Source organism: Toxoplasma gondii, chromosome V (genome assembly GCF_000006565.2).
Source record: "Toxoplasma gondii ME49 chromosome V, whole genome shotgun sequence".
Taxonomy (NCBI): Eukaryota; Apicomplexa; class Conoidasida; order Eucoccidiorida; family Sarcocystidae; genus Toxoplasma; species Toxoplasma gondii.
This window is the reverse complement of record NC_031472.1, coordinates 2,588,259-2,601,863: the sequence shown is the minus strand read 5'-3', so window position 1 is coordinate 2,601,863 and position 13,605 is coordinate 2,588,259. Positions and strand designations below refer to the sequence as shown.

Below are 13,605 nucleotides of genomic sequence, written 5' to 3'. Positions count from 1 at the left end.
CAGGAGCGTCGGGCAACCGCGCGTCGCCTGGGCGCCTCAGCCTTCCTGTCATCGGCCCAAACACCACTGCCTCCTTCCTAGCAGATTCCGCACCCTCAGACCCCTCTGTTCTCGCCACAGTCTCGCACACATCTGGCGCCTTTCGGGCATCTCTGGTCTTCTGCTGCGACTCCACGGACGTCTTCACCGGAGCGTCGGGCAACCGCGTCGCCTGCGCCTCAGCCTCTGTCATCGGTCCAAAAACAACTGCCTCCTTCCTAGCAGATTCCGCACCCTCAGACTGCTCAGCTGTCCCTACACTATCGCCAACGTTTGACGCCATTTGGGCATCTCTGACCGCCTGTTTCGGCTCCGCGGACGTCTCGACACGAGCGTCGGGCAACCGCGTCGCCTGCGCCTCAGCCTCTGTCATCGGCCCAAACACAACTGCCTCCTCCCTACCAGATTGCGCACCCTCAGACCCCTCTGCTCTCTCCATAGTCTCGCACACATCTGGCGCCTTTCGGTCATCTCTGGTCCCTTGCTGCGACTCCACGGACGTCTCGACACGAGCGTCGGGCAACCGCGTCGCCTGCGCCTCAGCCTCTGTCATCGGCCCAAACACAACTGCCTCCTCCCCACCAGATTCCGCACCCTCAGACCCCTCTGCTGTGTCCATAGGCTCGCACACATCTGGCGCCTTTCGGGCATCTCTGGTCTCCTGCTGCGACTCCAAGGAAGTCTCCACCGGAGCGTCGGGCAACCGCGTCGCCTGCGCCTCAGCCTCTGTCATCGGCCCAAACACAACTGCCTCCTTCCTACCAGATTCCGCACCCTCAGACCCCTCTGCTGTCCCCACAGTCTCGCACACATCTGGCGCCATTTGGGCATCTCTGGTCGCCTGCTGCGACTCCACGGACGTCTCGACCGGAGCGTCGGGCAACCGCGTCGCCTGCGCCTCAGCCTCTGTCATCGGCCCAAACACAACTGCCTCCTCCCTACCAGATTGCGCACCCTCAGACCCCTCTGCTCTCTCCATAGTCTCGCACACATCTGGCGCCTTTCGGGCATCTCTGGTCCCTTGCTGCGACTCCACGGACGTCTCGACACGAGCGTCGGGCAACCGCGTCGCCTGCGCCTCAGCCTCTGTCATCGGTCCAAACACAACTGCCTCCTCCCTACCAGATTCCGCACCCTCAGACCCCTCTGCTCTCCCAACAGTCTCGCACACATCTGGCGCGTTTTGGGCATCTCCGGTCCTCTGTTGCGACTCCAAGGAAGTCTCGACAGGAGCGTCGGGCAACCGCGTCGCCTGCGCCTCAGCCTCTGTCATCGGCCCAAACACAACTGCCTCCTTCCTAGCAGATTCCGCACCCTCAGACCCCTCTGCTCTCTCCATAGTCTCGCACACATCTGGCGCCTTTCGGGCATCTCTGGTCTCCTGCTGCGACTCCACGGAAGTCTCGACAGGAGCGTCGGGCAACCGCGTCGCCTGCGCCTCAGCCTCTGTCATCGGCCCAAACACAACTGCCTCCTTCCTAGCAGATTCCGCACCCTCAGACCCCTCTGTTCTCGCCACAGTCTCGCACACATCTGGCGCCTTTCGGGCATCTCTGGTCTTCTGCTGCGACTCCACGGACGTCTTCACCGGAGCGTCGGGCAACCGCGTCGCCTGCGCCTCAGCCTCTGTCATCGGTCCAAAAACAACTGCCTCCTTCCTAGCAGATTCCGCACCCTCAGACCCCTCTGCTCTCTCCATAGTCTCGCACACATCTGGCGCCTTTCGGGCATCTCTGGTCTTCTGCTGCGACTTCACGGACGTCTTCACCGGAGCGTCGGGCAACCGCGTCGCCTGCGCCTCAGCCTCTGTCATCGGCCCAAACACAACTGCCTCCTCCCCACCAGATTCCGCACCCTCAGACCCCTCTGCTGTGTCCATAGTCTCGCACACATCTGGCGCCTTTCGGGCATCTCTGGTCTCCTGCTGCGACTCCAAGGAAGTCTCCACCGGAGCGTCGGGCAACCGCGTCGCCTGCGCCTCAGCCTCTGTCATCGGCCCAAACACAACTGCCTCCTTCCTAGCAGATTCCGCACCCTCAGACCCCTCTGCTCTCTCCATAGTCTCGCACACATCTGGCGCCTTTCGGGCATCTCTGGTCTCCTGCTGCGACTCCACGGACGTCTTCACCGGAGCGTCGGGCAACCGCGTCGCCTGCGCCTCAGCCTCTGTCATCGGCCCAAACACAACTGCCTCCTTCCTAGCAGATTCCGCACCCTCAGACCCCTCTGCTCTCGCCACAGTCTCGCACACATCTGGCGCCTTTCGGGCATCTCTGGTCTTCTGCTGCGACTCCAAGGAAGTCTCCACCGGAGCGTCGGGCAACCGCGTCGCCTGCGCCTCAGCCTCTGTCATCGGCCCAAACACAACTGCCTCCTCCCCACCAGATTCCGGACCCCCAGAGCCCTCTGCTCTCCCAACAGTCTCGCACACATCTGGCGCGTTTTGGGCATCTCCGGTCCTCTGTTGCGACTCCAAGGAAGTCTCGACAGGAGCGTCGGGCAACCGCGTCGCCTGCGCCTCAGCCTCTGTCATCGGCCCAAACACAACTGCCTCCTTCCTACCAGATTCCGCACCCCCAGACCCCTCTGCTCTCTCCACAGTCTCGCACACATCTGGCGCGTTTTGGGCATCTCCGGTCCTCTGTTGCGACTCCAAGGAAGTCTCGACAGGAGCGTCGGGCAACCGCGTCGCCTGCGCCTCAGCCTCTGTCATCGGCCCAAACACAACTGCCTCCTCCCCACCAGATTCCGCACCCCCAGACCCCTCTGCTCTCTCCATAGTCTCGCACACATCTGGCGCCTTTCGGGCATCTCTGGTCTCCTGCTGCGACTCCACGGAAGTCTCGACAGGAGCGTCGGGCAACCGCGTCGCCTGCGCCTCAGCCTCAGTCATCGGCCCAAACACAAGTGCCTCCTCCCTACCAGATTCCGCACCCTCAGACCCCTCTGCTCTCTCCATAGTCTCGCACACATCTGGCGCCTCTCGGGCATCTCTGGTCTCCTGCTGCGACTCCACGGAAGTCTCGACAGGAGCGTCGGGCAACCGCGTCGCCTGTGCCTCAGCCTCTGTCATCGGCCCAAACACAACTGCCTCCTCCCCGCCAGATTCCGCACCCCCAAAGCCCCCTGCTCTCCCCACAGTCTCGCACACATCGGGCGCGTTTTGGGCATCTGCGGTCCTCTGTTGCGACTCCAAGGAAGTCTCCACCGGAGCGTCGGGCAACCGCGTCGCCTGCGCCTGTTCTTTTTCCATGGGAAGATGTACATCCTTTTCGCTATGCTGTCCCGCACCGTCTGCTATATGAGCTCGCGCTCCAGACTGAGGGTGACGGGTTCCCGGTGTTGGGGGTTGTTGGCGCTGTCGTCTGGCAGTCTGGCTGTATTCGTGCCTTGAAGGTGAGTCTGCGGGAGTGATCTCTTGAATGTGTGATACCGCTGGAGCTGTGCGGCCGTCGGATTCCGCAGGGGGTTGTTTGCGCTCCAAGGCAGTAATCTGTTCAGGGCGTAGACAGGACTTTGGAATCGTGGGAGTGTCAAATCGTCTGCCACTGTGATCAGTTGCCACATCCGTTGACCTGTCAATCGATTCAATAGGAGGCGGGCAGCTCCCGTCTGAACTCTTGCGTCTTGCTCCCGCCTTAAACAGAGATGTGCCCTTGTACGGCGCCGTGGTTTTTATCTCGAAATTTATGTTTTTCCCGGAAGCCGCTGCGCACGCCTCTCGCATAGAGACAGACAACCCGAATTGTCCATCATCTTCAACCATTTCTCTGGGCACCACTCGGACTGACCGGCTCATTTCCGACAACGATGGATCCACAGTTGTCAGCGTGGCAAGCTCAGTTGTCTGGAGCTGAGAAGCGGTCTCTGTCTCCGGGTCTGTCGTTGGCCCAAGCACACGAACCTGCGCTCCAGCCTCTAGCAAGTCGTGACTTCTTACAAGCCGACAAAAGGACGGTACCGTTCCCAGGCAAGGTTCCGCTGACGTGTGCTCGACCTTCGCGGCTTCGTCTCCTGCGCTAATCTGCGGGTCCTTGTTTTTCAGGCTGGAGTCCAATGCGGCCCATCCCGGTCTAGTGCGAGCTGATGGGAGCTCGTCCTGGAGGGTCTGGCCACATCCCTGCAGCCTTGAGAACGGGTCTGGGCTGATGGGGTGGTTTCTGTCTTCCACTGTAGTGCCCCAGATAAATGTACTTTTGAGAGGTTTTTCTCTTTTGGCTGGCGCTGTCCCTCGGCGTATGATATGACTGTGGGTAATGGCGCCTTTCATACGTTGGTCGCTGTCTGCTGTACAAGGCGTCGAAAAGACACAGAGTGCTTCAGCAGAGCGACTGCGGATAGCTGGTGTGTCACTAGAAGAATCAGAAGTCGTCTGCTGCTGGACGACAGAACCCCAATCGCGTACGAGCTCTTTGGCCATTGGCATACGGACCTGCGCACCTTGCAACTCCACACGCCGGATGCTCGGGATGTCCAACATTTCATAGTGGTAGGGACGTACCGCGTGAGGCGGCGATAACTTACTACCGAAGCGATATTCTGACACACTGTTATCAGACAATCCGTGGTAGACTGATAAATCCGGTCCCTCCAGGACTTCGCGGTCGATGTTTCGTTGGCTGGTTCTTAGCGACTCACGTTCACGCGGCGCTGCTGGCTTCTGGCCAGGCAGACGGGATGTCGACTCCTTCCTACCCGCTTCATCCCCTACCGTTGTGACTTCCGGCTGAGTTCGAACCGTCGTCACTGATTTTACTCCAACTAAACGTTCGCACAGCTGTTTCTTTGGCTCACTTTGCAGTTCTGTTTGGTCGAAATGTGACTCTGAAGTTGACCTTGCACCCACTGTGTGCTGCTTCGTCCGAAGAAAAGTTTCGAGTCGGATGGTCTCCTCGCCTTCGTTGTAAAACAGCGATCGGTACACGTCAGCCTTCTTTTCTTCCGGATTCATCGAGGAAGCGGCAGCAGATGGGCTGCTTCCACCACTTCTCTGCAGCCAAAACAAATTTAGGCGAGGGACAGCCGAAAATGCTGCCATCGCATGAGGACTGTCACGCGATAAAGTATGTACGGACCTCGCAGTGGAGACGGAATTCGATGATGAAAGCAAAGAATCACTACGTGCAGTTAGTTCCCGTGACTCCGCACTGTGAGGTGTCCCTGACTTGGCTTCTACTAAGTTCTTGGCCCGCAGGTACCGAAACATCTTCCGGCGTCGCGCGCGTTGGGTGCCAGCTTGTCGTGACTTGGTTAAGCGTCGGCCCCGAAGGGCATCACCACGACCCCCATGCACGCCAGGCGAGCACAGCGAATAGGCTCTCGAGCTTTGCGTGTGGTCTGAGTTAATAGACACACCGTATCACAAATATGACGCATACAATGCATTCGCGTGTGTTCCTCATTGTGCAGAAAGCCATCCACAACGCGCACAAAGCAAATCCAGGCACGTTGTCTCAGACAACAAGGCGGTGAGCTATAGAAAGAGTGGAGGCAAATCTCACTATGACACGTCAGCGACGTTGTTGACATGTGATGTGTGCAAAAACAGAGAAACAATCGGGAACTGGTAATTATGCATGGGAGCGAAACGTTGGTTTTGTGTTGCTTCCTGAAGTTTCCCCAAAGGCCAGAAGCTCACCTCTACTATCCTTGTCCGTTTCGTATGGGCTGTCAGATGTGTGACTATCAGAAGACCTAGAGGGCGTGTCAACTTGCGGCTCGAAAGACTTAAGTGTAACATTCGGCATCCGTCCTATTGCCAAAGTACGCATTCGTGCTGGTGGAGGAATATGCTGCGCGTAAGAATCCAGACGTATCGGACGTCTGATAATTGTGCCACCTGGATGACTGCTGCTCCAAGCGGCGCCAGGCAACGAACGACCTGTAGGAGCCGCTGACGACTCCCCAACATCCTCAGCAACCGGTGCCTCCCTCGATGAACTTCGAGGTGAACGCGTCCAACCACGGTAATTCACAGCTGGAGACGACGGCGATAGAGAGTCGGAGGAGCTCGTGGAAACTACTGGTGTAAATGAATGTATCTGAAAGGAATCTGCACGAACGGCAGGACGAGCTGCAACAAACAAGACACGCAGAACAAAATTACATTTTCACAGCGCATTGCAACAGCAGACAACACTAGGCCGCGCCATGGCAGTAGTTCACCGCTGGAAACACCACTGCTCCGATCCCTGGAAAGAAACGATCGAGAAACGGCACCCGCGTGCCCACATGAGTTCCTCGTTCAGTTTACACGACGCTCGTTCTGCAGCTTTCAGCAATTCGACAGTGGCCAGTCGTGGGCTGAAAGAACGTTCTGGATGCGACTCCAAAGAAGAACAACGGCGGAAGCGGCCGTAAAGAAGCTTGAAAGCTGAAGTGGCTCGTTTCTTACTCATCGATCCGGTAACGCGTGCGCAATCTTACCATTTGAAGACGAGAAAACTGACGTCAGAAATCGTCTGATCATAGAGCCGCCACGATGGGCAGTTGCAAACGAATTCCTTTCTTCGACGGCTGCATCTATGAGAGCCTCGTCCACACGCGAGGAGATTGAATTATTGCTCATTTCGCGTGACGACGGAGACGAAACTTGGCTGATGTCACGGGATCCTACCGACAAAAGCATATACTTCTCACGCGCTAACCGTCAGTGTCATCCAAAATGTTTTCCACACACGCTAACGCATCTTATGTCGATAATGAAAGTCACGCGTCCACCACCCAGACTGAAAGAGTACCATTCGAACTGGTGACACCACGCCACGTTCACTTGGCTGCTTCACGCCACAGGGCATCGATGAATATATATAAACATGAAAGCAAGAGCGCTTCTTCGATTGCATATACCTCAATACATGCATCCAGGTGTTCTGTCAGTTTACAGCGCGACATGTACGGCTCTGCGGCAACAGCTTTTCCATCTGGTTCACCGAGACTGATTACAAAGATTAGGTCCAGGAAACCCGTGAGAATGACAAATGCAAAGATTTGTTAGACGACACCACAAATACATTCGCGAGATACCCTTAGACGTCTCCAGGTTCCGGCAGATATGTTTTCAGAGGGTCGACATGATAAAAAATACTGGCCGAGTTCTCTCAGGCCAGCAGTTTCTGGCAAGCAAATGTGGCCCTCAAGTCACCACAGCTTGAAATGGCGGTACGTGTAGAGAACGTCATATTGGAGCGTTTTCGGATACATTACGACCATCTATTCCGGAGAAGCGATCCACTGTTTGACCTTACCTCCACTGTATGACACGCCATGGATCGTCATCGACTGAAATGCAAAGGATGTTGTCGGATGCTGCTCGACGTCGCTCTCCGCACCGCAACATCCGGTTACGCTATTATCATGCCATGCGATCGGAAGCACCCGGCTCGACTTCATTCCGTCTCTATCCGTTCGACCCGTCGCACCGTAGGCAATCTGCAGAGCACAGTGACCCGAATAACACATTTTGGCCGAACGGTCATTATCAACTCGATAATGTGAAATTCGCTTGTGTTGCGTAGCTTGATTGGAAGAACTCCGATGACGCCATTATTGTAAATAAGCGTGTTTCAGCACATTACGTCGAAGCGGAGCGACGATTACTTAATAAGTTGTACTCACGGCGCCAAACAAGCTGATATACAGTAACCAGCTTATCAACAATCATGTACATGCAACAAAACGAGAAGCCCGATACAGCAAGGGTGGAACTGGTGGGCGGTCGCGCCGGGAGGCCGTTCCCCATTGGACCCAAAATAGTCAATGCCATGTGTAAGAACGTGGATTTCTGCGAAGTTCCTTAGAGGCAGGTTGGCATTAACCCAAGACCTCTATCCAGATTTAAAACAGATAATCCGAATGTTGCTTCGTCGGCTTCCTTTTGATGCAGCTTCAGCGCCAACATCGTTATTTCATCAAAAATCAAATGTTACAAGGACCGTCGACGAAAAAGGTCCCGGGTATCCGGACAAAGGCTGGTGCCTGTAACCTGGTGATTCTCTATTCACAAAGACCAACGCATAGCGGATCTGACGATATACACGCGAATGCGCTCATCTCTGCCGTTCCTGCTTCACTCCACGCGTCGGAAAACGGCTTCTCTTCTTTCCGTTAACATCGTCGAGACAATGGCCTTCTGGAGTGTCCATCCAAAGGTTGCAGCAGAAATGATTAGTGAGGAAACACACTAAGGTCTTTGTAATATCCAAGTCCATCGCCGTAAGTTAGGCAGAAAACGACAACCGTCTTCTCGGAGCCACAGCCTTGCACAGAGGAAATCATCCTCATCACATCCAAGAAATGGTCCGTATGGACAAAAAGCGAACGGTACCAACTTGTATGTAACCGACAAATGGTCTGTAACGAGCGACCGAGCATGATTTCGTCACTGGTTCCAATAGCCACTAAAACTGTAGATGCATGGACTGGGACGCAACGGAAGCATGGGGCTCAAGTTTCACAACAATACACGCACCCCTCACCCGCCCCTGCCAACATTACGGTACCAGACCCACTCAAGACCTCGAACCACAACCCACACAGACGCTCAGCACATGAGGGGTGTAAGGCGGTCGTCTGTCTCAGATGGCGATTCACTTCTCCATCCAAAAGCCTTTGAAGTGCCAAACGTCTGTCGGAGATGTCTCTCGAACGTCGCTGTAAGTTTAACACTCACAAACCACAACCTAGTCCTATAGCCTCTCCACGCCGCTTGCAGTAAGGTAGCCTGAGCACACAATGTGTGCACACCAGACACGAGACTTCCCGAGTCAGGCGCCACCTTCACTGTATCACTGGTCCCCCCGAAAATGAACACCATTTCGTCTTCGCATCCATTCGGCTCACACAACATGCAATGAGACAACCCCTTCACTTTAGAGCGCCCTCTGTCATGGACCAACAGAATAAAGAAAAAACATACACCTGCTACCGGGTTCGAAGGCACTGAAAAAATGCCACAGATCACAGTCTCGGACGCAGCGAGCGTCGAGAACAACGAAGAAATCATTCAGCGAAACTCCAGTCGAGGCCGACGGACTGATAAAAGCCGCGAAGCGGAGATTGAGAGGAATCTTCATAGGTGGATCCTAATGACGCGAAGCTGCCAGGGAATGACATCCATGCATCGTGAGCTAGACTAATTCCGCCGTTGTTCCAGTCGCCAGTACTTATTTTCGTGCACGTGGATCATCATTTTCCAAATTCACGTAATACAAGATACTTTGGCAAATCAGGAGGCAACCGCGGGTGGCAATTGGAACTCACGAACAGCCGTTGGGTTTCACCTTTCTATCTTTTCGACAATGTTGATTCCAACCGAAGAGACGTGTCACTAGGCGATCGCATAACTGACTCGGTTGGACTCATCCATGAAGCAAAAGAGGAACCCGGTTCTCATCCACGGCAGCGGTCCCATTTGGACACGCCGTCGTCGATTACGCCAGATGTGGATCAATCGGAAGCGTTTCGTTCCAGTGCACTCCATCCCACAAATAGTAACAAACGAGCTCTATTCAGATGAAGAAAGAAATAGGCCACGGTGATCTGACAGCCACGGATGCCGGCGATGCGTGACACAAACCCATCTCGTATGCCTTCCCGATTTCATATCTGCACGTTCACTTTCGGCACAGTCTGTCACGTGTACAAAACACATGAACGAATTCCAAGTAAGCTCTGTTCATCCACGCGTGCGTATCTCCTTTCACGTGCACTGGCGTGTAACAGTATGCTCACCTTTTGGTCCAGCTCTGTCAGCTCCCGCCGTGCCGAGATCTCGATCTGAGGGACACAAACCAAAACACCAACCTTTGCCCTTCAGTGAAGAATGAGAGGTTTTTCCCGTGAATAATCGCTTGACGCACGAGCCTGAATTGTGCCGCCACAAACTCAGACAACAAGCAAAAGCATGCGGCGATACCACTTCAGACCATTAACGCCTCATTCGGCAAACTGAGGAGTCCACATGCATGCACCCTCTCCTCTGGCGTGATCGATGAGCTACGGCTCCGCGAGTATGATGGAGGCCGCGACAGTATCCGTCCGCGGGGAAACCATGGGACCAAACTGCACCTGAGATTCCCCAGTACTACACAAAGCGAGCCGACAGTTCATGGTGCTCACCTCCGAACGTGTATCTCCGGATACCGCCGCTGCATCTGGCGTGTAGCGGTTTGCTGCAGCCCGTGCGAAGCTTTTGTTGGGGAGATCTATGGCACTGTCTGACGCCTCCTCCGCAAGCCGGCGTCGAAGTTCTTCAGCTGCCGCATGGGCTACATCTGTCCGCTGCATCAAGCTGCTAAGAGGCCTCTGCGCAGGATTACGAGAAATGGATCGCGACGCAATGCGGGAGGCAATTCGACTCGCCCGAAGATCTTCTTCCACTTTCAGCATGCCTGCCACTCCCTGCTGCACCATTTCGGCGTGTTTCTCATCCACCTTATTCTTTCCTTCACTCTCCCTCCGACCACTGGCCACCGGCAGCATGGATTTTCCTGCCGCATCATCTGCGCTGCGGGGCATTTCTCCTGCACGCACAACAGTTAAAAGACTAGAGCGTCGCTGACTTGGAGCAAGTTTAGCATTGCCACCTTCCCACGTATCCGTAGTCACTGCTCCGCTCATTCCTCCATGTGATCCCAGCGACGGACCAGCCCGCACAGCAGCTGCTTCTGGAGAATAAAATGTTTCATGTGAGATCATTTTGAGCGAACCACCACGAGATGCTCCATCTTCAACTGCACCAACTGCGGCTTTCGCGACGTCAGTCGAGCCGCTCCGAGTCAGACCTGCAGGCTCAACTTCAGACTGTTTGGTGCGTTCCAACGCAGCGCTGGCTTGCAGCAATTTCCTTTGAATTGGGTCATCGGAAGCGCGACGTGCCGGAGAATGGCCACGAGGGGAGAGGCGCCTTGAAATCATGCGAGACGCCTGTCGAGACTGTGTCCTTGAAGCCAGCCTACGCTCCATAGAAGCAGTGGCCAGAGCAAACTGACTTTTCATTTGCTCAGAGGCAGCCGGTCGCGAAATTGGAACCTGTCGACCCTCCGGCGGTTGCTGTGCATCGGCTCCTTCTCGACTTCCATTTATTGTGGTTGCTGATCGACCAGGGGAAATTGTTGGGTCATGGGTGCCAGCATTAGGAACGTTGGCGTCTGACAAACTGGTGGCAGGGTCTGACGGCCCGGTGGGACGTACACGGGGGCTGGTCACGGCACTCGGCGCCACAGAATTCGCTCGGCTCCGCACAGCAGTAACGTTACTGAGGACACAAAGCGGAACACAATGAAAGTGGAGACAGAGGGTTTGCCAAGGTATTGAACAGGGTATCCTTTTGCTGAAGACGCTCCGCTCAGAAATGAAACCGATTCCCGCCTCACAAAGCACCATCAAAGTGCCACAATTCAGATGAGATCGTCAGAAAAGCATGCTGCATCCATCTGCTCCCTTATTGGTGATGCCCGTCAAGGCTTGTGACTTCAGCGCCCTTGACCAATGACCCACGTGTGTAAGAAACAATTAACTTACATGGCAGCTGGGGCAGCAAAGTAGGTAGAGGGACGCTGAGCTCGTACTCGAGCCCGCCTAACGACCAAAGTGCCGCCTCCCACACTCCCCACCTCTACAACACTGTGAGATGGTTCATTGCCGACATCACTGGTTCCGGATCCGGAAGAGTGTCGAGCGTTTTGCTGTTGAGAATCTGCCCCCCCTATGGCAACGACATCCTCGGATGCGGACTCCATTGAATAGTCCTGCGTATTCCCAACAATCTCCCGATGCTGAAGGAAACACTCCAAACGCGGCCAGACAACTAATACCAGACAACAAGCGCGATGGTAGCTATCAAACCTTATTTCAAAAGACAACTTTGCGCAGAAGTCACATAAAGTGAGTCACTACAAAATATGACCCGGTAAATTGACATCAAGTGTAAAATGCTTCTCGATAGGCACGGTTACCCCTTGAAAACGCGTCAAGTAAATTGCACTCACGAGAGCAGGGGGACAAATTCACGGGAAAACCGCACGCTAAACCACTGCAAAGTGGACGAAATGTTCGATTATTCTGCGTGCACAAAAGCATATGGAACGTTTAACCTTATGATGCGGGCTGGTTTTTGGAAACGAAACACGTCGTGACTGGACGAGGTAAGCAACAAAGCGGGGCTTAGACAAGCTCAGCGGCGCAAGCGACCACTACGAGCACGGGTGAGCCGGTGGGTTTGAAGAGGGAAACTGGTAAGAGATATGAGAAGCAAGGGTGGCCACAAATTGCTCTAAGTGCAGTGGTGACGCCGGTTAAATCATTCACCGCAGCAATCTCCAAGAGTTCTTCGTAGCACCGAGGCGCACGACGAACTTGGCACCGTCGGCAATCCCAGACGCACCTTCAACTCTTTGTGGCCCATAAAGCGACTACAACATCCAAATGATCAGGGGGAATCTTCGCCTGAGTTTTTACCCGGAGGACGGTCACTGGTGACTTGACGAAAAACGGATTTCTTGACGCGTCATGTGGAAAGTGTCTGAGAAGGCCTGCATGTCTACGCAGAGCAAACGCGGCCTATATCTCCGGCTTGCAGAAATTGAGACTCGAGTGAAAGACTCAAATGAACGCCACGGAGAATGAAAGTTGGGTAATTATTCCTTTAATCAGAACAGTTCATTTCCACCCGGAAAAGTGGCAACTGAAACCAGCGCAATGTGGGGCCGCAGTATTCGCTAGAAGAGTTACATGTCATCCCGAAATGTGGCAAGTAAGAGAAAGGTCGCTGAGAAGATGAGCTTTCCGAGGAAAAATTGCGGTACCTTGATCCGCGGGACAAGCGTCGTGTGTAGAGCTCGGCAAAGGATCACAACATCGTGGCTGGCTGGTTTGCCAGGCCAACCAGGGTGAGTCAGCAGTTGGCGTGACGGCTGAGTTTTTTCGGAAGGCAATACCGATCGTTCGACAACCCAAAAGCAATAAGAAAATCACAGAACTCCTAGAAGACTTTTAACGAAACAGACAGGATGACCCTGAGCATCGACGAGTGAGCTGATGGTTAGTCCAAAGGCTTCCGCAGTTCCTGCAACCTCCGTAAACGGATACTAGCTCCGCATACAGCCACGGACGGACAAAAAAATGCTCCCGTGCCTGTGTCTCTGCAGCCGCTACACTTGTGCAAACCAAAAGTGCTCTAATTTGAGTCGCATTCGCGGCCGTAGGGTTTTTTTGTTCATACCACTTGATCTCCGCAGTGCGATTATTCCACGCGAGTCACTTGTAGTTCCAGTGCATACGCTGTCTGTGCAACCCTTCTTGAGACTTCTCTCCCGTCAAGCGGCACAGACACGCGTGACACTGCAGTTGGGTCACCTCGAAGTGGCTCCCCTTTTCATCACAGCAGCATGTGGCTTTTAGAGTAGATTTCTAGTACATGACTGAATACCATGGGGTCTGGAGAGCGGCGTGCCCGGGCGGATGCTTTCGTTTCTAATGGTTTAGCAAAACCCGATGGCGGGATGCTAGCCCAAAACTCGGAAGACAGCTATACTGCCAGACAGAATGCCGCAACGCCGCTGCCAG

General features: G+C 54.6%; 2 protein-coding genes across 2 annotated transcripts in view; both read right to left on the bottom strand.

Moving 5' to 3' along the window:
* The window catches only part of TGME49_285140 (hypothetical protein), a gene marked incomplete at its 5' end in the record, with an annotated part of 19,224 nt that extends 11,724 nt beyond the window's left edge, over positions 1-7,500 (bottom strand). Inside the window, 4 exons of the mRNA XM_018781938.1 lie at positions 94-5,376; positions 5,678-6,112; positions 6,466-6,651; positions 7,287-7,500. Coding sequence (XP_018637715.1) covers positions 94-5,376; positions 5,678-6,112; positions 6,466-6,651; positions 7,287-7,500 — 6,118 coding nt within the window. The remainder of the gene's footprint in view (positions 1-93; positions 5,377-5,677; positions 6,113-6,465; positions 6,652-7,286) is intronic.
* Positions 7,501-8,246: 746 nt separating this feature from the next.
* TGME49_285150 (hypothetical protein) lies at positions 8,247-13,228 on the bottom strand. Its single transcript, XM_018781939.1, has 5 exons — positions 11,563-13,228; positions 10,824-11,296; positions 10,159-10,562; positions 9,772-9,816; positions 8,247-8,761 (listed from the first exon to the last, which is right to left on the bottom strand). Exons 1-5 carry the CDS (start codon positions 11,778-11,780, stop codon positions 8,582-8,584), a joined length of 1,320 nt encoding a protein of 439 aa, XP_018637714.1. The 5' UTR covers positions 11,781-13,228; the 3' UTR covers positions 8,247-8,581.
* Positions 13,229-13,605: the final 377 nt, after the last annotated feature.